Source organism: Eptesicus fuscus, chromosome 15 (genome assembly GCF_027574615.1).
Source record: "Eptesicus fuscus isolate TK198812 chromosome 15, DD_ASM_mEF_20220401, whole genome shotgun sequence".
Taxonomy (NCBI): domain Eukaryota; kingdom Metazoa; phylum Chordata; class Mammalia; order Chiroptera; family Vespertilionidae; genus Eptesicus; species Eptesicus fuscus.
In genome coordinates, this window is record NC_072487.1 from 39,286,767 (window position 1) to 39,312,032 (window position 25,266).

General features: G+C 39.9%; 1 protein-coding gene and 1 non-coding gene across 2 annotated transcripts in view; one reads left to right on the forward strand and one right to left on the reverse strand.

Annotated features, from left to right (window-relative positions):
• Positions 1 to 25,266, forward strand: part of RORB (RAR related orphan receptor B) — a 154,957-nt gene that overhangs the window by 115,544 nt on the left and 14,147 nt on the right. Inside the window, exons 6-9 of the mRNA XM_054727660.1 lie at positions 1,053 to 1,454; positions 18,765 to 18,886; positions 19,887 to 20,019; positions 25,099 to 25,206. Of these exons, the coding sequence (XP_054583635.1) occupies positions 1,053 to 1,454; positions 18,765 to 18,886; positions 19,887 to 20,019; positions 25,099 to 25,206 (765 nt within the window). The remainder of the gene's footprint in view (positions 1 to 1,052; positions 1,455 to 18,764; positions 18,887 to 19,886; positions 20,020 to 25,098; positions 25,207 to 25,266) is intronic.
• On the reverse strand, positions 21,616 to 21,744 carry LOC114231749 (small nucleolar RNA SNORA3/SNORA45 family). Its single transcript, XR_003617746.2, has one exon. It is a non-coding gene; the product is annotated as a small nucleolar RNA SNORA3/SNORA45 family (small nucleolar RNA).

The window sequence follows — 25,266 nt, forward strand, 5'->3', positions numbered from 1 at the left end:
AAGTGGGAGCTGACAGCTGGTGAGGAAAACATCACTACCTGTGACAGTTCAGGAGATTAAGCTCTGTAAATTATGAAACAATGCATTCAGCCCAGCCAGCGTGGCTCAGTGGTGGAGTGTTGACCTATGAACCTGGAGGTCACGGTTTGATTCCCAGTCAGGGCACATGCCTGGGTTGTGGGCTTGATCCCCAGTGTGGGGCATGCAGGAGGCAGCCAATCAATGATTCTCTCATCATTGATGTTTCTTTCTCTCTCTCTCCCTTCCTCCCTGAAATCAATAAAAATATATTTTTTAAAAAGAAACAATGCATTCAGATGAAAGCATCCTCATATCACTCTATGACCACTTCCAGAGCCTCTTCCTCCTCTTTCCTCCGAATGGCTAAGGCTTTTGGCAGAAGAGATGGGCAATACAAAACTCGGGAGGGGACTGTGGAATGAGAGAGGAGGGGTTACTGTTGGATCTCTTGCTGGCCACTGAATGCACAAACTTCTTCCAAAGATCCATTTCATTTGACCCCAAAAGCCAACTGAAGGCAAATTATGTGGTTTACTTAAAACTATGTTTATCACCCTGCCCCACATTCTTGTTCTTTACCCAACACACTAGAAAATAGTGAAATTATAAGGTCCTAGTCAACAATCTAATAATCCTAATGCTTAAGAGAGGAAGTTAACAATGAGTTTAGGTTGACATCTTCATAGCAGGTACTATTTGGTAGTTTGTATTATTTATGATTTTTTTTCCCCCACAAGTAAAAAAGAACAAGAAAATATGCTTTCTAACTTCACGGCAATAAGAAATACATAAGTTTTCACATTGCTGCCTAGCTTAGATTTAATTCTCCCCATGCACATAAACCAGTAAGGACACCCATGAATATAACTTTTCCCAAATACGGAGTGCAAGTGAATGGGCTCTTGGGCTATGGTGCTAGGAGTCCATGCATTTGCTATTGAGGGGACAGCCATCCATGACCCGTTGGACTTGAGGTGGTTAGCGAGAATGATAACCGCACGCGCTGTTCTCTGCTTCTCTCTCCGACCCAGCTGTGAAGTTTGGGAGGATGTCCAAGAAGCAGAGGGACAGCCTGTATGCCGAGGTGCAGAAGCACCAGCAGCGGCTGCAGGAGCAGCGGCAGCAGCAGAGCGGGGAGGCGGAAGCCCTCGCCAGGGTGTACAGCAGCAGCATCAGCAACAGCCTCAGCAACCTGAACAACGAGGCCGGCGGCACTTATGCCAATGGACATGTCATTGACCTGCCCAAATCCGAGGGTTACTACAGCGTGGATTCCGGCCAGCCGTCCCCCGATCAGTCAGGACTTGACATGACTGGGATCAAACAGATAAAGCAAGAACCCATCTATGACCTCACATCCGTGTCCAACTTGTTTACCTATAGCTCTTTCAACAACGGGCAGCTAGCACCAGGGATAACAATGACTGAAATCGGTAAGTGGGAGTCTCCCCCCTCATTTTTGGAAATTCTGCTTTGAAGGTGCCTTGGTCCTATCTCTAGGGTCATTTTCTCAGTTTGTTGAATTGCTTGCATTCATGGCTTCTAGGGAGAAAAGTAATTGATTTTAAAATATTTTCTAATAACTGTCGCTGTTTTCCTATCCCATAAAAATCTGTCCCAAGCAAAGGAAGAAATTATACATAGAAAGATGCTATCTGTAAAGAACAGATGCTATCTGTTAAATTTGGGTTCATCACCGAAAGAAAAATATGATTGTTATAAACAGGGAAATTTCAGCAAAGGGCTATTTCACATGAAATAACTAAGGGATCCAGACACAGTATGTAAGAACAGAATGAACAGGGCTCCAACTCTCACTCTAAGATAACAGAAGCAAATGGCACCTCAGCTTCCTTCTTAGTAAAGGCAGCAGGGTAGACCAGGAGACCTCTAAGCCTCTTGCAGATCTGAATTCAAGAATTCTACATGGGAATAAAATCTGAATTACTGGCAATGAAAGCGTCTACTCTGGAGTGTGGCAGAACCTAAGAGCAACAAACTAACTCTGGTGAGGAGGGCTAGTCATAAGCGTGATGATCAGTAACCCAGTCCTCCTCCTGCTCAGATGTCCTTTGAGTCCTAAGGAGTGGTCTTCAAGAGTGTCCTACCCTAGGATGCTCTCTTCGTACCTGTCACAACTGTGTCTGACCCTGTGAAGCTCAGGAGTCTATGAAATGTTTAACCAGTTGATCTCACTAATTGCCATAAAAATACCAATGTGGGTTTGACACATTACCCTCCTGGAGTTGCATGCTAACAGTAGCGTAGAAGAGCTAAACAAACAGTGGCTACCAGGACTCAGTGTACTGGGGAAAGCAATGTGGAGCTCAGAAACCGCTGAGGCCTCCTCACAGCCCACCCTGACAGACGGCAGAGCAAGCATGTTTAAGAACCAGGCTACCTGCGTTTCAACCCTGACTCTGTGGCTTAGTATTTGAGCTGGAGCAAGTTTCTAAATCCCAGTTTACTCATCTTTTTTTTCTCATCTTTAAAAAGAGAAAAGCATTAGTTCGTAGAGCACATGGTGGTTGTAAGAATTACGTGAGTTAATACTTGTAAAACAGAGCAATGTTTGGAACTCAGCAAATGCCTAATAACGCTTGGCGGATATTGCTGCATGCCACGTGCTCAGGCACCTTCTCTGTCTGCACTGTAGGAGCCTAAAGCCTACGAGTGTTTTAAATAAAGTTGATGTGAACACATAATGAAGTACATGCCATATGTATCTTGGCTACTTCCACCATCTGGTGGAGGGAGGAGCAATGTTACACAGTTATAAAACCCGGAACATTCTCTCTTTTAGCAATTCAGGATGCGGCAGTGAGTAAAGAAGTTGTTGACAAAACATCTGAAATGACACACACTGAGAGACGTAGAAAACTGAACATCAGCTATAATACAAAATATTAGTTATTATTGTCATCCTTAACCTTGCTTTTTAACTATGTCACAGGCACTTTGCACCCACTTCATTTTCACGAGCATCTTATAAGTACAAATATTATTCCCATTTTACAGATGAGGAAACAGAGGTTTAGGGAAGTCTCCTGATTTTCCCAGATTCCTTCAGTTACTAAGTGATAGAGCCAGTTTCCACCCTAGGCAGTCTGATTCCAGAGCCCTTTTTCTTATCCATGACTCTGTTACCTGTTGTGGATTTAATATTCACACACTGCATTGTCAACAAATAGGGACAGTCTTTTTAAATGAAGTCACTTAATCTTTCCAAGAGAGCATGTTATGGGAGAAAGAGAGAGAGAGAGAGAGAGAGAGAGAGAGAGAGAGAGAGAGAGAGAGAGAGAGAGAGTCAGCACCATTTTTCACTTTTATCCTACTTAATATCTAAGTGCAAGAGTCTGCTATTGATTTGGAACACATGTTCAAAACCTAATGAAACAAAACTCACAATTCTTGGGCAGCATTCTTCCCCATACCCAGAAAATAAAGTCTTGTAAGAATTCAAAAATCATAGTTTTCTTGTCACCTAGAATCACTAGAAGTATGGAAAAAGAAATACAGCCAAAAACCATCAGGCCTGGGTCACCGTAGGCAAGTCACTTTTCCTCTCTGGCCTTCAGTTTATTATTCTCGGAACTGCTGCCTTTGGACTAGATAATCTCAAAATTCATCCAGATGTTTTACATAGAAAGTGATACCCAAAATGGACTGGCATATATTTTTTAATTATTTCAAGATACCATTAGTCTTTAGAATAGCTCTAGATATTCTTAAACTTTGGAGATCTCTTTCATCAGACATTTAGGGGTGCGATTAGATTGTCCTGCTAGTGCTCCCATATTTAGCAGGCTCTTAAACCTAAATATTGACTTGGTTCACATTTATTTAAAACAGCAATGCCATCTAGTGGACACAAACTCCTTCAATGGGTGTAGGCACCTATGACCAGCCACAGTGATTGGACATGCTATTCTTTCCTTCACCGTGCAAAAACCTGCCACTCATTTCACTAAAACCTAAGTCCACAACAGTGTCAGTGAGAAGGCATCAGAGGTATAGCATTGGTGGTTAAGAACTCTGGTTCTGGAGTCAGATTGCCTGAGTTCAAAGCCCGGTGGGCCTTTTCCCGTAAGCAATTTATCTAACCGCTGGGTCTCAGTTGTAAACCTGGGAAAATAATAGTCCCTACCTGTGTGTGTTGATTAAATGAGTTAATATTTGTAAGTTCTTAAGACAATCTATCATGCATAAGCCTTATTATTATTAATATAATTGATATTATGTTATTAATTTCATTATTACTCAATAACATTACTAGTTATTACAGGTCATATAATTACCTTTCATTGAGCATCTGCACTTGCTGAGCAATGTCCTTTATTTAATTCTCATAACAATCCTATTATGCCTGTTATATACATATTTGTATGTCCATTTTACAGATGAAAAATTGAGACTCAGAAGTTACAAAATTTGTCAAAATCAAAGTAAGCACATAAGCCCAGGTCTGAGTAACATCAAAACCCATTCTTTTAAACATCATACTACTAGTATATATTTATCCCGTCAACAAAGGGAGCCCCTCAAGCTAATTGGCATTCCCACCGCAAAACATGTTTGGTGTTTGTTGCCTGCCTGATGACCTTCTAGGTGCTACAAAGGAGCTCACAGTGTGAACATGCTGACATTTTGACTTGATTTGATTAATGAGCATCTGTATAATCGGGCTAGTGGCAAGCTGTCAGGGAGAGAACCCTGTGCAGACAAAATACAAAATCAAGTTTTAGCCCCATTGCACTAGGTGAATTCAAGGCTGTATCACACTAAAGAATTGTTTTACATCACTCCTGGCGACGAGAAGTCCTGATGTACTTCCTCTGGTTTCTGAGAGAGCAATGAAATGTATACAGCCAGGTCATTATTCTGATACTGGGTCATCTTAAAAGCAGTTGTTTCTTAAAACCAGTTTTGTTTTTTTATTATTCCACGGAGATTATAGTCTTACAATTTGAAAAAAATTTTAATTAAAACATAAAGCAGCTATATAAGCAACAGTATGAAGATCCCAAAAAGTCAGTCATATGAGTGTTATCAGAGTCAGGAATATTCTCCCAGAAAAACCAAACTTGTCTTTCTAAAAGTGCAGCAAAGAAACTACACACTTTCTAGGTTAAGGAACCTAGTAATAGTATTTTATAAAGAGAGAAAAACAGAGAAAGACCATTTATGCATGTTCGTCAATTTGAGCCTCTCACCAGTACCTTCAGTTGGGCAGTGAACCCCATGGTGCAGATGAAGAAATTAAGGTTCAGAAACAGTCAGTGATTTTCCTAGACCACATAGTAGGTGGTGAAGCCTAAATTCTAAGGTGGTGTTATTCTACTACCTTAGACTGCCAGGCATTCCTTCAAAAGCATATTTTTGAAATGTGCCAAACACTCAAGGCAAGCAGACTATGGTTCCTGACCTCACTGTCTAGGATCCAGACATGAAAATAAATAATTGCAATTCAGTATCATATAATATAAGTCCTGGGCATGATACAAACCCTCCGGGAGGTGAGAGGGGTGGGGGCTATTGCTTACTCTGAGCCACATCTCTTATTTAGAACTAGAGGCCTGATGCACGAAGATTCGTGCAAGAATAGGCCTTCCTTCCCCTGTCTGCCAGCACCACCTTCGCTCCAGCCTGGAGCCGCCTTTCCACCTCTCACCTTGTCATGTCAATTTGCATATTCCCTCCTTATTGGCTGTGGGTGCCACCATCTTTGTTGCAGAGTTATGGTCAATTTACATATTCTGTCTTTATTAGATAGGATAATTTATTCCCATCATTTAATGAATAGAAAACAAAATGTATGTAAGCAGACAGAAATATATGAAACATTTCAAAAATTATATCCTGGGGTTTCTCAAAATCCCATAGGAGGAAAAGACATGAAATAAGAGAAGGGTCAATGGAAGCTTCAACTTAATATTTAGGCAGCAGTATTAACTGTGTTTGGCTGGAATTTTCCTTCAAGCTGACATAGTAGATGTGTTATATCTCTGGAAGTAAAATTTCACAGTCATTGGGGCACCCAAGGATACTCAGCACACAAGCAGAGAAGGAAAGTGGATGTTCATGTTTTTGCTTCCCAACTCTGGCCCTCAGATGGTTTGGGAGATTCTGCAGAACTAATACTCTTAGCAAAAGCTCATTTAAGCTCAGAGATGATTGACAATGTATCTATGAGGTACCAGACAATAAGACAATTCAAACTGCCAAACATGCCCTAGCTAGTGGATAGAGCATTGGGTCATGGACTGAAGGGCCCCAAGTTTGATTCCCTTAAAAGGCATGTACCTCGATTGCAGGCTTGATCCCAAAACAGGCATGTACGGGAGACAACCAATCAATGTGTTTTTCTCATATCAATGTTTCTGTCTCTCCCCTTCCTTCCACTCTCTCTAAAAAACAAAATCAATGAAAAAAAATATTTTCAGGTGAAGATTAACAAAACAAAACTGCCAAACAACATGCTTTTAAAATCAGGAAGAAAAAAAAACCAACACATCCAGTTAGCTCTGATGGTAAGGGTATAAATCACCTTTTACACACATCACCTGAGTTTACTGTTCTAGTCAGTAATTTCCTTTCCAGATAAAGACAATGAAATGTAAATTCATTGCTCTCTCCTATACAATCTTAAACATTGATTTACTTTCAGATTCCTTTTGTGTTCTATTTATGGAACCTGGAATTTTAAGCATCACAAATAGAAATTTAAAAGTGCACCTATAATGGAAGCTGAGAATTAAATAGAGGGGAGTGGCCTAAAAGTGATCTATTTCCTGTAGTGTACTTAATAAATTAATTATGCCCAAGAATCTATGAAAATGATTGAGAATCTCTTGTCTTCTATTAAATCTGGAGCAATGACAAAGAACCAAGGCGTGTCTTTGTCCGGCAAAGAGTGGGTGAGATGAAGGGGGACAGATACTGGAACAAAGAGTTTAAGGAAGTGAGGGAGCAATACATGCAGATACCTGGGGAAAGAACATACCAGGCAGAGGAAAGTCGGTGAAGGGACTGTCTGGCTTGGAGCAAAGGCCAGGTACAAAAGGTTATCAGCATGGAAAGCTGCAGGTGCCTAGCAACGGGCAAAACTGGGAAATCAAGGACCTCACCCCCAGGGTAACCTTCCCTACTTTATTCTGTCAAGTATATATAGAAACATAAAGATAGACCAGTGCTGTTTTATTTTGAGGAATTCTATAAAAGTTGGTGATATTTCAATTGTTACTTATTAAGAACCCCAAGTGGGTGCTGTGGTCTTAAGGTAGCACCTTTAATGACACGCTTCTATAGATAAATATTTTATAACTAGAGGCCCGATGCATGAAATTCGTGCAAGAGTAGGCCTTCCTTCCCCCTGCTGTCGGCACCGGCTTCCCTCTGGCACCTGGGACCCGAGCTTCCCTGTGGCCACCGGCAGGCACCCGGGACCTGGGCTTCATTCCAGCCACTGCGACTTGGGATTTGCTCTGACTGCCAGCAGACACCCGGGACCCAGGCTTCGCTCTGCCCCGGCTTCATCCAGAATCACGTCAGGAATGACATCCGGTCTAATTAGCATATTGCACTTTTATCATTATAGATTGCTTTAATCTGTCTGTGCATATTTGTATGTATATTAGATAAATATGCATTTCCCTGTCTATACATATTTAACTACTCATTCAGAAATAGCACGGAGAATAGAATTTAACTCTAACTATGTACTTTCTATGTTCTCTGATCACACCTGTATCAAACATAAATAGGCATTTGATTTAGGAACAACTGCCTAGTTAGTCATTAAAATGAATGAAAGTAGACTAAACTGTGAGAAAAATCATTAAGCAGCGTGGGGAAAGGAAAATCCGGTGTCTTTAGTTCTTCCTTTCTTGCTTTGAGGGATGACATCTTGTGAACTGCCACAGTCATCTAACCCCCTCCCACCCTCAGCCCAACCAACCTCTGCAGGCAGCTTAGGAAAAGGACGTCGAAATGGAGAGTCCTGACTGCATGTAGGAGCCTCATGAACTCGTTCCAAATTAGTTTAGCTTTCCGAGGCTCAGTCTCTTCATCTGAAAAATAAGGTGGTTGAACTAAATGACTTTGAAGGATTATTGTTCTCCCAAGTCCTGGTGGGAGCTTTGGCCATGTGAGCAAATATTCCCTTTGTTCCAGCCACTTTCCAAGGAGAAGGACAGCGTGGTGGAGAGGAGATTTGCAGGCAGCCAGGAAATTCTGAATGAGGCTGAAGCACTCGCCGTGACAGCAGCCAGCCACACCTCCCTCCCAAGGAGCAGGACCACGTGTGGCACTTTCCATGGGGCCGAAAAACCCTGTCACGTATACCGTTAATAACCACAATCAAACCAGAATTGTGCACCAGACTCTTCTCTCCAACCACCCTCCTGAAAACAAACAAAATAAAACAAGACATCTGGAATCAAGGACAATCAGAGGCAGCTCAAAGAGAGGGTGGTGGCCAATCCCAAAAAATCCCAAGTTCATGTATAATCAGTGTAAAGAATGAGCTGCTATACAGATATACAGCTTCAGGGCAAATCCCCCTGTCCTCTCTGGCACACTCCAACCTGATTACCTTCCCACACCCCTTTTAAGAGAAAATGGGAAACTATAAAATGAAGATACATCTTGACTACTAAGGACCAGCCTTAGCCCCAGACTTACATGGGTCATCTTGGTCACTAAAGAGGGACTTGCTTGACTTCTCTGAAATTGTAGCACCACCTTGTTCTTTGCCACCCAAATAATATCTCTCCAGTACCTTGCCCTCTATCTAAGAATTCCCTGAGGACAGGGACTGAGCTAATCAACTTGATTTGTCACCAGTTCATGGCCATGAATTATTCTAGAGCATCCCAAGATAAAGAACCCTATAGTTCTTTGCTAAGGTCATTCAAGTCCATATCTTTCTAGATATCTTTTAATAACCTCACAAAGATAATCTAAAAATCACCTAGCCATATGTTGTAATAACCCTACTGTCATGCTCAGGCAGTCTTTACCCACAAGTGGAGTAAAAGGCATAATGTAGACAAAAGCACTTTGTGACCAGCAAAGCTCTAAACAAATATAAAGATGTGATACACACATACTAGTACGTGCTAATTCAAGTGCTTACACATACCTGTTTATAGTACTTGTATACATATTAGTCACTACATGCTTAGACCTCTGATAATACAGCTTTCCTAATGTGCTAGCATTCACTAGATTAGGTAAATCTTCTAAATCACCTTTTCTATTTTGAGTTGAAATTGTGCAAATTTGATCTTCATCGGTGGACTTCCTCTAGAGATACTAGTTTGGGATTAAATTTTTGCTCAGAATTCAGAATATCATAAGAAGATTCTAAAATCCACCTACCTGGGGGCTTGGGGGGAGGGGGAGCTCTTGAGAAGCTATTGGAAAACCAATTCCATTTTATACACTCAATTTCAAAAGCCAGAGTAGATATGAAATACTCTGCAGTAAGGAGGAGGAAAGCAGATTTCATGTGGTTCGGTCTGTGACTTATTGAGGGAGGGAATGTTTATGCTTATAAGGTAGCCTCTGAAACAGCCCTCACTGTTGAATAGCACTTCAACTCATGGCAAGCTTTGATACTGGTCACGGAAAACGCTCTGAGTCACTTTTCCACTGTTAGGTTGGATATGGCCTTAGCCTCAGCGTCAAGCACTATTTGGGGAAGAGCTGGCTAGGGTTAAAATGCCATATAGGCCATGGAATACAGAAATGTTGAGTGATGACCAGGTTTCTGGAATAATAGTTTGGTGTTATTAGCTTAGTATACAACTGCCTTATCAGGCTCTCTCTACCAACCAGTATAGGATTTATTTATATGATGGATACAAAATTGGGGAAACCTCTTGGAAATGTTCCTAACTAGAAAGACTTTGTGTTTACTTGTTTTATTTCATTTTTATTTTAGGTTATAAAGTTTTCTTTAAAAATATACCCTCGATACTGAGGAGAAAGAATTTACTATTTAAATTTGAACCATTTTATGAAGTCTATTACAGAACTGCTATTTGGTTTTCAGATAGGTTTATTCTAGGACAATGCTGTGCTAGACTATTTAGAAAATGCTTATTTTAAAACATTGGTTGATTAAATGTATTATTTAAGATAATCAAGTTTTTAATTTTATTTTAGATCAAATGTTAGAAAATATAAAATTTACCTCCAAATATTTCCTCTGAATTAGTTCTTTCTAAAGGTCAGAAATACATTGACTAAATTTCCAAAGAAGGGGAGGAGTTGCTTGTGTTTAAATTAACAGTCAATCCATATGTCAACAAAACCCAAATAGTAAAGGTCAATCCTAATGATGGCCCTGAGCAATTTTCATAATTAGATTTTCATCCTCTGTGACTCACTAATTGTGCTTCGGGTAGTGTGTGGAGGTGGTTTTTGAAAGTGAGTAGGGCAAGATTTGAATGGGCTCTGGATTATATACTTTTTATTTGCTCCATCAAGACTCTTCAAGTGCTTTTAGGACTGTGAGCTGTACTCTCAACCTCTGTAACTATAAGACCTCTCCTCCAAGAGCCAAAACAGGGAAATTCCTAGGAAGACCCTCACACTCAAGTTGCCATGCTTCATAGAGCCCTTAGAAAATGTCTCTGCTGCCAAATCCTCTGTAGATGGAAAATCAAATCCAGAGGAACTAAGACTTTAAGATGTTAAGTGATTTTCCAAAGGGCTCAAGTAAAAGTCTGAATGGGGGCATATTGGCTTCCTCATCTTACAACTCACCAAGTCCAGGACATTGAAGTAAGCTGATCTTTGCTGATCTTTTACTATGAAAGCTGATTTTGAAATGCAATGTTTTCATAATAGATTCTTTCTCAATTTTCTTAGCTAGCTTAAAGAAAGGGAACTGTAATTTTTCAAACATTAGGCATGCACTATTGCAATAAAATGAAAACACTTGTGATCCTAAACAGCTTTTCATTATTAAATTATTAAGAAGCCACCCTCTTAGTTCATTTGTTTTGCTGCCTGTGATGTTTTTTCCCTTTGAATACACTCTGCTGAAACACAAATGCTATATAGATTCTTTCAGTTTTTCTTTCTGCTTTACTTTCTGCTTTCTCACCTTCTCTTAAAATGCAGAATCTCAGAGGCGGGGGAGGGTGGGTGGGTGGGAAGAGATCAATGAAAGAATGTGTATGCATATATGCATAACCCATAGGGTGGTGAAGGGACATATCAAGATTCCTCAGAATCTTTATGTCCCATTTAAAGATACACTCAACTTTCCCCACTCCCAGGATTTGGGACTCTAATGAAAGGCAAAAATTTTTTTAAATTCTCTTACCTAAGCTTTCTGAAATTTGAGAAAATATTAACTTTTTTATTAACTTATTCATTCATTCTTTGTCCAGATATTATTATTAACTGTATTAATCTGATTTTTTCATTGTCTTTCTCTATGTTTATATTTCATTGAACTGTGTTTTATCACATTTTCATTATTATTTTTTATAGTTAATATCATAGTCTTATATTTTATTAATATATTCTATTGAAGAACTCTAAGAACACTTTGGCTCAGGTCTCCACAAAGTAAAAATCAATTATTTTATTCTCTGATACAATAATTGGCAATAGAATTTGTATGAAAAGAAGACCAGAAGCTACCCTAATTCATTGGTGAGAGAGTTATGAGTGGTTGGACCATGAAACTGAGCCAACAAATGAGTTATAGGTTATTTTTGTCCCCAACTCTTTCTTAAAAGAATTTGAGGAACTTAAATGCTAAAAAGACTACTTTTTTATTGAAGATGTAGATTACTAAGAGATGGCTGTTTTAAGCTTAAATTGTGTTCTTAAGCTGACAGCACAATTCTATTTGTGCTAAAAAACTAATGATCTCTAAATAGAGATTAGAAAAATCAGAAAGGTCTTGAAATTGACATTGTCCTTTCTGACATTTGTTGCCTATTACACTGTAACCAGTAGACTTGTTCTACTAAATAATAGAAAACTTATAAAACTAGTGGTCTATTGTCAAAAAGGCAAAATGCACACTTGGTTAAGTGGTTCACCTTTTAACCAGTTGTTATAGTTACTGCCTCAGAGCGTGGATTCTGAGGAATCTTGATATTCTGAAAACCTAATGCAGGCACTTAAAATTTGCCTTGAGCAAGTCCGTAGAGATATCCTGGCATTAATTTAAAGCGAATCCCCTAAGAATTCCACTTTCACACTAGTAGTATAAACTAAACAGAAAATTGAGCGGTTCTCTAGATCCTTAAGGCAAGTGAAAAATTAAAAATTCATTAATCATTTTGATTGAGGCTGAGGTATAGTATTTTAGGAAGAATACTTCCAAGTTTAAAAAAAAAAAAAAAACCTTTGGGGAGAAAAATGAATAAGGGGTATATAGTTCACCAAGGAGAAACCATCATTTCTCATTTTAAAAAATCAGGGAAATAAAAGAGGGGGAGGAGAAAGAATTGGGAAGTTCAATGCAACCCCCTCTAATGCTATCTATAGCCTTGAGTCTCAGCTTTCTCACCTATAGTTGGGCCTTGGGTGCCCTTGGTAATAACACTAAAAGCAGCAGTTTTTAAAGATACACTCAACGTTCCCCACTCCCAGGATGTGGAATTCTAATGCAGTCACCCTCACAGTCCGTGGCTGTCTGAGACACTGTAGCCTTCGGGAGCACCTTCTGCTGAAATGTCTAGTGAGAGCTAAAATAAGCCCCTTTGGTGGGAAAACCCGCTGAGTGGTTGAAATCAGAGCTGCAGAAGGTCACTTGCTATTTTAGTCGTTGCAAGCTGGTCCTCATTTTATAACATTACAGTTATAAACAAGAAGTTGTCACCTTGCTTGTCAGTTTACTTATTTCTCACGGAAATAACCAGATGTCGCCTCTTTCCCTACGTGGAATTAGGTAATTTGGATGACTTGTTTCCAAACTTTGCTTTACTGTTTGGATCAATATGTAAGAAGTGTGTGTGTGTGTGTGTGTGTGTGTGTGTGTGTGTGTGTACACATATATATCTTTAAGCATTACTTCAAAATATAATTTTTCCACTGTCTAATGCGATTCACCTTTAAAACTCCATTTACCAGTGAGAACTTTATCATATGCATCTCAACTATCTATAAATGCCTTAAGGGGGATTTCTTTCCTACTTATTTCAATAGATCACAATGAAGATTGATGAGGACTGGAGAGGGATGTGGAAGTCCATAGAAAAGAACCCAACCAGCTTCTGGAATTTAGATACAGTCCATTTGGAAATAGAGAAAGGAAGTTAGTTTCAGCCCCAGGGTCCTATGATTTATGCACACACTATTGAAAATTACCACTAATTTTATTCCATTTTCCCTTCAAAATTTTATTTCTCTCTTCTTAGAATTGCCCATATTATAAGTGTACTTAAGATTAACCCTAAGTGGGTTTAAGATTACACTTCTAGGGAAGAGAGACAATTTTAATAATATTTTAAAATATTTTTATCAAAAGTGATAAAGCATCACAGGGTTGTAAAGTACACATATGAAATATAGTCAATAACACTGTAATAATTATGTATGCTGTCAGATGGGTACTGGAAATATCAGGAGGAACACTTTGTAAGGTATATGACTGTTTACCCACTATGTTGTACACCTGAAACTAATACAAAATAATATTGAAAAATTACAAAGCATATTTGCCTATATCAATTATTTTTAAACCTCTTCATTGGGGTATTAATTAACATACAAAAAAACTATATATATTTAATGTGTGTAATTTAATGAATTTGGTGATAAATACCCATGAAGCCAGCACCACCATCTCTGCCATAAACATACCCCTGTATCAATTATTTTAAAGATTTCTGGGACGATCCTTTCACTTGAATCCCACATTATCATTTCTATTTCATAAAGAGGGTTATTTAATTCATGAAGTTACAAATGTTATTAATTGGTTTTAAGTCTTGAATTCCAATATGCCTTCCTTCAAGAAAAGCATCAGGGTCAAAGTCTAAAAACAAAGCAATTTTATTTTTTAAAAGTTGTACACATTTATATGGGGAAATAGAAGAGAAAGTGAGAAGAAGCTATTCTTCATGAAATTAACAAATAGAAAATAGGGATCATCAACTTAATATTAACCTGTAATTACACACCCAATTTTTCCTTGCCAGCATCAATATTTACATTTTATCCATCATGATTGAAAGAAGCGACTGGACTGAGCATGTCAAACTATTTTTCTCAGTCCTTGATATCATTTTATTAATTATCAAAGCAGCCCACAAACCTCTGTATACAGAATATTAACTGCTGAGAAGAATTTAACTGCATTTTATTTTCCACTTAAGAAATCTCCAGCCTCATCCCTGGTTTTAGGAAGGGCAGAGTGTAGGGTCCATGGGCATCGCCTCTGCAGGTGGTAGAATTTCCCATTAGTCAGTCATGTGGGCCCTGTTCCTGTCGGACCCATTATCCCAGCACAGTCCGTGCTGACTCCAACATGTGCCTCCTGCAGCCCAAGTCAAAGAATCCGACAAAAACTGGGCTCTGAGCGCAACTGCAATCCAAGTCGGGGAAACGGATGAAGGGGATGTGATTGCCCAGAAAGATTCCACATCCTCTGCTCTTTTACCTCAGTCTCTTTGTCTGGACTTTCTCATGTGGTCTGTCCCTGGAGATGGTAGCGTTTACTATTACCTTTTCTATTTTTCCAGGCAAGGACTCTTAAAAGTTCCTTTGGCTCCCAGCAGGAACTTTGCATACTGTATTCATTGTCTCTCCCTTTGTCCCTTCTTTTTTAATCTTTCTCCCCTTTTCACAACCGCAGACTCTCTAGTTCAAGCAAACTGTTTTCTCGGTTGTGCATCTTTCTAATTGACAGAGTGAACCCTTGGGCCTTGCTCCTATGGGACCAAGTCTAGCTTTACTTTGTGGTTTATTGACCTGAGCTTTGAGAGGGTCAAGTTGGGTTTTTGCACGTGGCTCACCTTTGCACTGCAGACTCATTGAAGGAAGTAGAGGGGGACTGCTTCGCAACTGTGTCTGAGCTTTCATTGATATTTACAAGTCTTATGTCAAAAAGAGATTTGCCTTTTACTTCTCCCCACAAGTGTATAGGAAATAATTATGCATGTTTAATGTTTGACTTCAAAGCCATTGTGAATGCTTCGGTTTTAAAATCATTAAATGAAGACTCAATCTAAGCTTTCTAAAATCCTTTGGGAAATAAAGCAGAAAATGGAAGGATGATGGATGGATGATGGATGGGCAGATGGATGAACATTTTCAACATTATTTTACTAAGTCAACATTGGCTGAACACCTACTATGTAAATGTTCTCTCCCTCACTTTTCTGTCTTGAATCTAGCCCCTCCATTGTATCTCTGTCATTCTTACCTAGTCCAGAACCCCCTCACATCTTGCCTGAATTTTCACAACCACCTGATGAATCTCACATACTCTCTAATGCCATCTCCCCTTCTTTGCCATGACCAGGACCACCTTTCTAACACAAAAACCACATCACTCTCCTGCTTCACAGCTTCCACAAACTCCCAGACGCCTACAAGATAAAATCCAAATTCCTTTCTCAGCTCCTCAGTTTCTAGTCACAATTTCCATCCCTAGTCTTATTTATCTCCTTATCTCCTCCATGCACTCTATGTTGCAAACACTATAGAATTCTTGCTGGAAAAGACAGACTCAATTTCAAAACACTATTTGCTAGCCCTGTAAAAATGGCTCTAGAGTCACTCACTTTGAACCTCATATTTTTCCGAAGTAAAAGGGAAATTGATTCTAAAAGGTAAGGGTTGTGCCCCACTGGCACAGCTCAGTGATTGGGCTTCGAGCTATGAACCAGGAGGTCATGGTTCGATTCCCAGTCAGGACACATGCCCGGGTTACGGGCTCGATCCCCAGTGTGAGGCGTGCAGGAGGCAGCCAATCAATGATTCTCTCTCATCACTGATGTCTCTATCTCTCACTCCCTCTCCCTTCCTCTCTGAAATTAAAAATACATATTTTTTTTAAATAAAAGGTAAGGGTTGTAAAAATGTAAAACATAATGTTAGAAATTATCAAGTCAGTTTTTCTATCTGTGCCTTTGTAATGTCATTCCCTCTACCTGAGGTTCATCTTTCTCTTCTTCATGTAACAGACAAACTCCTACTCAGACCCAGGTTAACCGGCATCTTCTCCACGGTTGTTTTTCCGTCTCCCCCAGACTGAGTTAGACACTTTCTTCTTTGGGCTCCCACAATAACTCAGGACATTCATTACATAATGATATGATAGGATATTATTGTAAGATCCTAAAAATAACATCTTTTTAAAAAATCTGTACCTTAACCTGGCTTATGATAGTTTCTCAAAAAGTACCTGTTGAGTGAATATATGAAGGCACTATGCTGGGCTCTGCAGTCTAGTTCTTGAAGAGCTCACACGCTTGAAGGACAGGGAACAAACAGAATCTACACAAATAACCACAATGTGTGTCTGCCTAGATTAAGGGTTTAATTGGAGGTAGAATCAAAGTGCAATGGTAGCTGTACGAGGACACAGAGAAGCAGGAAACCTTCACCAGAAATGGATATCTGAGCTGAGTCCTAAAGCATGCATGTGGATTTAACTTCTAATTTTGCTTAACCTGCCCATCTGTTTATTAGGTCCACTCCTCCTCATACACCATAAAACCCTAAGCTTTGGTGGTATAAGACTAAATAATTCTAAAACTTTGGCCAACAATTCCTAGGATGTGCCATAAAGGAATAGATAAAGAGTTTTTCATAATGCAATTTTGAGCAGCAATTGTAATTTTGCTTATTAATCCTGAATCCTGTAAATGTTAGCTAACAAATCAGCATATCTTTGAAGATGAAAACAAACTATGTCAAGAAGATAAAGGTTTGAAAACTAAAGAGCTATAAAAAAATCTATGTTTTCATTATATACCTGCTGAGGAATAGATACGTGTTTTTTTAGACTCTAAGTAATTAAACTCCCAAGTGAAATTGAAAAATGATGAACCATGACATACCAATCTATTTTAATATGATGTATAGCGTTGTTCCTGCCCTTTTTTATAATATAGGAAGATATTCAATAAAATTTTGAATATAGGATTTTAAAGAAAGTATTTTATAAGATAATAAGCAGTGAAAGTCTAAAAATGCTTAATGCTGAATCCGATAGAGCATTAAATACTACAAATGCTAACTCATAGTTCTGATTGAAAAAAATCTAGTAAATATTGAAATATCTTCCTTCAGTGCAGCAGTGGTTCCAAAACTAAATTTCTCTGCTTTGTTTCCATTGCAGTCATCACACTGCTTGCTTCCCCGATAACAAACTATATAAAATGTCCTAAGAATGGTAATTTATTCAGTGTTTGTAATGTGCCAGGCAATGGGCTATATGATTTTTTTTTTAATTTGGGAAGTTCATTAGGAGTTTCTCTCTCCATCACTAAAACTCTATTTCACACCATATATACCAGAAGCTTAGCAAGGCCAAAGAAGTTACCTAAATACTGCTTTGAGAGTTATCTTGGAGAAATTAAAAAATGGCTATTTAGAAAAACAAACTGTCATAGAAGAAATTATATTTGAAATGGCACAACCTGAAACACAAGAAAAATTCCATTTCTGTATGAGCCAAGAACAGTCAACAGGCTGAAAACCAGTTATCTTCATTTTTCTCACACCCAATATACAGAATTCCCATGTAATTTGGACAGTATTCTAAGATATTGCCTTGTTCATGTGTTCCAACAGCAGATGGAATTATGAGGGAACCTCTTAACAGCTCTGTCCAACCTCAGGGGTTTGATAACAGGTTTTTAAGGAGAGCTCTTCTGTCTGGTTTTTTCACTCAAATTTCATATCTCCAAACCCCAAATCATCAGTATTTAAAATATAATACCAACTACAACTCACTTGGGATAAATGGCCCCAAAGACTGATTATGTTTGTTACTACCTTTTTTATGAATATAATTATTTTATCTTTTTTAACTCTTTTAAAGAAACATTTCATCATATAAAAAATTAGAAAGAATATAATGCCCCCATGACCCAATGTCAATAATTATCAACCCATGAATCCTGTTATTTCATCTATAACACCTCTCCTGTTATAAATTATGTAAGATATCTACATGGTTCCAAAGTCAAATCCACAAAAATAATGTCATCAGAGAAGTCTAGCTTCTATCCCTGTCCCTCTACTCTATTCTCCTTCCTCCATAGAAAACTGTTGTTTTATTTTAGATTATTGCTTAATCCTCTCCTTTTTAAAATATGAGCAAATATATTTATTAATTCCCCCTTTCTGAACTAAACAATGGGAGGTCCACGATTTTCAAATATTTTAAAGTATTTGGAGTGTAAATGTCAAGACTGTTAGTGGAATTTTAAGCCTAAAGCAAGAGACATAATAATTTGTATTTATTCTTTAAATAACTGATTATTTGAACACTTTACAACTTGTAAGACCCAGGTGTGTGATCAATCAGAGAAGGAAAAGGCAGTATATTTTGATTAAAAGGCTGAAAATTAAAAATAGGCAATAAAGAGTTTGTCTGAAGATTTTAAAATAGAGTGTAGTGTTAAAAACGCTCTCATACAATTGGAGTACCTCCCAAAGGCATTCCAATTGTCAACACATTAAGAGCAGGTTTCTTTGAGCAGAGTGGAATTTCATTTACAAACCCTCAAATCAATTGATATCCTTTCTCATAGATCGAATTGCACAGAACATCATTAAGTCCCACTTGGAGACATGTCAATACACCATGGAGGAGCTACACCAGCTGGCGTGGCAGACCCACACCTATGAAGAAATTAAAGCGTATCAAAGCAAGGTACTCTGGAAAACTACAGGGAAGTTTTCCTGTAGTTTCTCTATTTCTGGCTTTCTCAACTTCACAAGTACTGACATTTTGGGCTGGACAATTCTTTGCTGTAGGGACTGTCCTGTGCATTGTAGGATGTTTAGCAGCATCCCTAGTCTCTACCCACAGAGCACCCCCTCACACATAAGTATGAAAATCGAAATGTCTTTGAGATTGAGATCCTCAATTATAAGATCTACCAATAAATGAAATTTTAATTAAATGTATAAATCTTCCTGTTCCTAAATATTTGACTATAACATATATTGGAACAATGAAATCTTATCACTTTTATATAAATAAGAAGACAAAAGTATAGTTATGCTCAATGAAAACCGGAATTAACACAGTCAGATTTATGTTTCCCATCCCAAAGTAAATAACCCAGAGATCAAAATACATTTCTGGAATTCTATATTATTTAAGAGAGCAATTTGATTTGATATCTTTTCCCTTAAAATTAATTTTATAACCCCCCAAAAAATCGCTCTAAGTTCTGGGAAAAGAACACAAAAAAACAATATTACAAGTTTAGTATCCATCAAGTATATATGAAAATAAGGCTTTTATAACCTTATAAAAGCCTGTGGATGAAATTGGTATTCCTCAGTGCAAGAGTTTGTTTTTACAAAATGGACTAAGTGCTTGAGTTCATTTAGGTGAGATGATGGAGGACAAGGAGGGGGAAAGGATAAAGAAACTATAAATAACTATCTTTACATGCTCTGGCAATGTTCCCATGATTCTAGGCTCAGTACTTTGATAATTGTGGCATATCAAGGTTCAAACAGGTCAAAATAATATCTTAGAAAATATTGCCCACCTCTTTTAAAGGAATCCAGTAAATTCCCCCCTTGGTCCCTAAGTGACAGATAAGCACAGTAGGGCAACCCTGAGTATTTCTTTGTATTTCATCGACTCTCCCAGTTGCCCTTTATTCCACGTACATTCTGTCTTTTCTCTCTTGAAGTCCAGGGAAGCACTATGGCAGCAATGTGCCATCCAGATCACTCACGCCATCCAGTACGTGGTAGAGTTTGCAAAGCGGATAACAGGCTTCATGGAACTCTGTCAAAACGATCAGATTCTACTTCTGAAGTCAGGTAAGCAAGGCAGAGATGGGTGGGCCTATTTTAGACCAGGATGTGGTCAACCCTGAGCTCAATGTTGGTTCTAGAAAATCCTCCTTCCAACATATACCTCGTTTTTACCACCCGCACTGTCAGCCAACTCCCAAAGGAAACTCTCAGCAATAAAAATGCCCTGATACTCACTCAGTTCCCCGTTTGAAGTCAAATACAATTTTGCTTATTGAAAGTAGAGCTATTAATTGCAAAGGTTGAGATACCCAGCTTGACAGGCAGTGCAAGTAATTAGTGTGTCAAGGTGGCTGAATTGCTGAGCTGGCTCTAAAATGTACTATTTGCCTTCTGCTGGGGGGACGTTGGGGAGGGGGGGGAATCCAGGCTAGCTGAGCTCTGCCTCTGTGGTCATTTCCAATCATTTTAATGAGGATAGCCTGCAGCCAGAATACACCGGGAGAATCTCCACTGTGCTCTCATCATTCCCTCCTCCTTCTCTCACTTACTCTGACACACACACAATGAGGAGGTAGCTTAAGAAACTGCACATGATTGACTTTGCAGATACTATTACCCAAACAGGAAAAAAATTATTTGTCCTTCTTGGCCCTATTTGAAAATAGAAGATAAGAACCACCATGGTGTATATATTAACATTCATGGTCTCTAGACCATAGTAATAATAATGTACTCTTATATCTATAACTAGAGGCCTGGTGCACAAAATTTGTGCACGGTGGGGGGAGGGGAGGGGCAGGGTCCCTCAGTCTGACCTGCACCCTCTCCAATCTGGGAGCTAGTTGGACATCCCTCTCACAATCTGGGACCTCTGGCTCCTAACTGCTCACCTGCCTGCCTGCCCTAACCACTCTGCATCCCTGCCTGATCCCCCTAACTGCCCTGCCCTGCCGGCCTGATCCCCCTAACTTCCCTCCCCTGCCGGCCTGGTCGCCCCCATTAACTTTTTTTTTAAATCTTATCCCCTTCACACACAATTGTATTTGACTTCCTTATTGGCTTCTCCCTCTCACACAATTTTTCTCTCTCCTTTATGTAACACTTTTTCCTACTGACTCGTCATTTATAAACTTTTCTTTCCTCCTTATTTCCTACTTCTGTTCCATCATCCTTCTTCCCATCTTTCTCCTACCCGCCCTCCCTCCCCACATTCCTTCTTTCCTTTATTTTTACCCCTGCCCTTCCCCCCCTTTTCCTTCCTTCCCACCCTAAATTTTTCTTCACTTCCTCCCTTGGACCTGCTTTGCTCCCTCCCCCATTTCTTCCTTCTTCCCGTTCTCCTTTTAAGCTCTACCCGCTCCCCTTTAAAACTTTTCTTCCCTCCCTCTTTCTCTCTCATCCTACCTTTCCCATACATTCTTCTCTACTTACTTCCACTGTTTTAATATCTATATATCTACCTGCCTAATTATTCACTATCATTTATCTTTTTTCTTTTCTGACTCCCACTTTTAAAATCTGTCCCAAGTACACAACTATGCTTGACTTTCATTATAGCTTCTACAGTTCACTCACACACCCTCTTTCCTTCTTTAACTCTGCTCTCTACTGACTCCTTTATAAAGTTCTTCCCTCCCTCCCCTCTTTTTTTTTTTCCCCTTATGTTTCTGATCTGGGCACTACCGGGGGCACTTATTGCCTGGGTCAGTGAATCAAGACCAGCAGATTCTCTCCAAGAACTCTAGCACACCAGGACAATAGCTGTCAATACCTCACTCCCTTCTTAAAGCTTCTGTTCAGGGGGGCGTTAACCCCCAGCCCAGGGCTCAGCCCCAGCCAGGTGTTTGCTGCCCCCCCTTCCCCGGCCTCCCTGCTGCTGTCCTGATCCCATTCCCTGCCTGGGTCACCCAGCCCAGCGAGGGTGGCCGAGGCCTGTGTAGCCCGGGTGCTGCTGCTGCGAAGCAGGAGGGCCCCCACCCAGAAGGCCTCGGACCGTCCACCACTCCGTCCCAGACCCATGGGTGCCTCCCTGCCAACGGCCCACGTCGGGGGCCACCGCCCTCCTCCCGTGTCTGGGCAGGGTGCCCCACTCTGCGCCACCTGCGCCCCACCCCTCGCTGGGTGCACCTGCTCCACCCCACCCCCACGGTCGCCACCCCCTCCCGTGTGCACCACCCCCTCCCAAGTGTAGCCCCGCGTTTCCTTCCCTTTTCCATTCCTGCGTCTTTTTCTTGTTCCCTTTCTGTATTTCTGTTTCTCCTCTTGGCCTGTCTGCATGCAGGCCTGCCTTCCTCTCCCTCTCCGTTCTTATCCCCTCCTATTGTATCCTATCCTACCCCGGGCCTTGCAGCTGCCTGAGCAGAGGGCGGGGACACAGCCTACTGATCAGTTGTGACATGACACTATAATAGACAATTTGCATATTCCTCTATTATTACATAGGATAGCATACATATATATGTTTATGCTTACCTATGACATCTTATTTAATCTTATGAGGTCAGTATTATTTCCATTTTATAGAAGAGGAAGTGAAGGTTTATAGAAGTGAAGGCTCAATATGACTCAAGTGTTCAATATCACAAAGCCAATATACAGCAAAGTTGTTGCTTCTTTACCAAATGGTACAGGTTGATGTAAACCTTGGCTCAAACATTAACTTGATTACCCTATTGCTGTGTAAAAACAATCCCAAAACTAGTTCAAATGACAACAATCATTTATTTGGCTCTCCCAAAGCTACAATTCGAGCAAGGCTCAGCAGGGATGGCTTGTCCTGCTCACTGAGGCAACTTGATGGGGGGCAGTGAGGGAATCCATTTTCAAATTGGCTAACTCACATGGCTGGCAATTTGTGCTGGTTGACAGCCCAGAATTCAACCAAGGCTCTGGGCTGGGCGCCTCAGTTCTTATCCACGTGAGCCTTTCCACAGACTGCTTGGACTTTCTCACAGCCTGGTTACTAGGTTCCAAAAGCTAGCATTCCAAGAGAACAAGACAGAAGTACCTAGCATTTCTCTGACTTAGCTTCAGAAGGCATTACTGGAGTCAGTCATGAAGGCCCACCTGGGTTCAAGGGTAGGAGACACAGATTCTACTTCTTGATGGGGGAGTGGTAAGGTTCTAGAAAAGCACGTGGAATGGAAGATATTTTCATGGCTTTCTTTGAAAAATAAAATCCACCACAGTTGACATGTGACCTTGAGGTAACCTCTCTAGATGAAAGCTTCCTTGTTTGTAAAGTAAAGAGACTGACTAGAAGGAATGGATTCTAAAGCTGGAATTGCATGAACAGTGTCAGAGGAGCTTACTGACTGTTCTGAGTCATGGGCATCATCTGAGGCCCATGAAATCAGAATCTCCTAGAGGGGAATCCAATCCATTGTATTTTTTAGAAAGTCTCAGATATAACTGGTCCATGGACTGACATTTGGGAACCATTGGACCGTATAATTTTTATCATCTCTGCCTGCTGTAAAAATGTTGACTTTAATATAAAAGGCGGAGTATTTAACCTCTTTGAGCCTCCTGTAACTTATCCATAGAAAGGAGCTAATAAAACTTACTTGAGCCCTATCTTATTTGGCTCAGTGGATAGAGCTTCGGCCTGTGGAACCAAGGGTCCTGGGTTCCATTCCGGTCAAGGCACAACCAAGGTTTCCATACCTTGTTTGCAGGCTCCTCCCCAGCCCAGGCCTTGGTCAGGGCACGTGCAGGATGTGTTTCTCTCACATCGATGTTGTTCTCTGTCTTTCCCGATGCTTCTCTCTGTCTTTCCCGCACTCTTCCACTCTCTCTAAAAGATCATTGGGAAAATATCCTCGGGTGAGGATTAACAACAACAACAAATATTTTTTTAAACTTACCTGACATGGTATTGTAAGGGACAAATAAAATAATGCATGTTCCACATTGTAGATATTCGATAACTGGTACCTATTGTTTTTGTTAGAAAAGCATTGCTTCGATTAACATTTGCAAAACCCCTCTTATGTGCAAGCCCCTATTCCAGGTGACCTATGAGGGACAGCGAAGAGAAATCAGCAGAACCAAAGAAACAGAACACAGGCATAGATATAAAGCAGCCGCATAAGAAAGGCACCATGGGTGCCCTTGGGTACACCACTGAGAGGGGCCAAATCACCCAGATGGTGCCCTCATGCAAATCTGTGGCTTCTGAGTCTGGCTGTCACCTTCCAAGGTCTACGGGGCAAAATCCCATTTCTCCCAAATGTGGAGAAACTGCAGCAATATAGTTCCTCAGGATGCCAATAAATGTTGGGGGGGGCGGTGAGGGGGGCGCTAAAGGTAGTAAACTAATTCATTCAATAAATATGTATTAAACAACTATTATGTGCCAGAGACTTTTTAGGTCATGGAAATATATGAATGAATAAAATAACCGCCACTGCCTATGGCTGCAGACAAGGGTCCAGTCCTCAGTGGGCTAGCAGTGACGTCAGAGAAATGCGAGGTCCCTCAAGGTTGAACAAGGTCCTTCACGTTGGGATGTTCCCAAACCTTTGATCTGTGATTGTTCAGACTCATTCCTTCTATAACCCATTTATCTCTGGAGAGAGAAAATATTCAGCATTTTGCCAAAACTTATTTGACCAAAGAAACCCTCATTTCAAAGAACATCAGATATAATGGTGCCCCAAGCAACACACTGAGGGAGTCCCTACTTAAAGTCATCATTAAATATACATGGAGTATGCAAAAACGGAAGCAGACAGCTAGTTTTCCCAATATCAAAACTGGTACAACAGTTAACAGCCTCGGCTTGGCTGCCGCAAAGCTCCTTTCCAGGTCACTTACCATCACTTGTGAATTCAAGAATTGAAACCAACTTCAATATTAGTCAAAAAATAGAAAGAAATATAGCTTTAAAAACTGTTGTTTCTTCCCTCCATTTCAGCCACCTTTTAAGCGTATTTTATCTTTAATTCCTCACATAGTGCCAAGAGAGCTATATTTCAAAAATAGGTATTTTTTTACTTGGGAAGGAATCTTGAAGGATTTTTGTATATGTATCTATATGTCTTGGTGTTTTAAAGTTTTTGAAAAGTCTCTTGACCTATATGCAGTAACAACCTCTTTATGACTACATATATTATACATAGTTGTTGTTTTTTCTCATAGGTTGCTTAGAAGTGGTTTTAGTGAGAATGTGCCGTGCCTTCAACCCATTAAACAACACTGTTCTGTTTGAAGGAAAATATGGAGGAATGCAAATGTTCAAAGCCTTAGGTAAGTTTACCTTTGATGATGACACAATTTTATTAGCTACCAACCATTTCTCTACTAAGC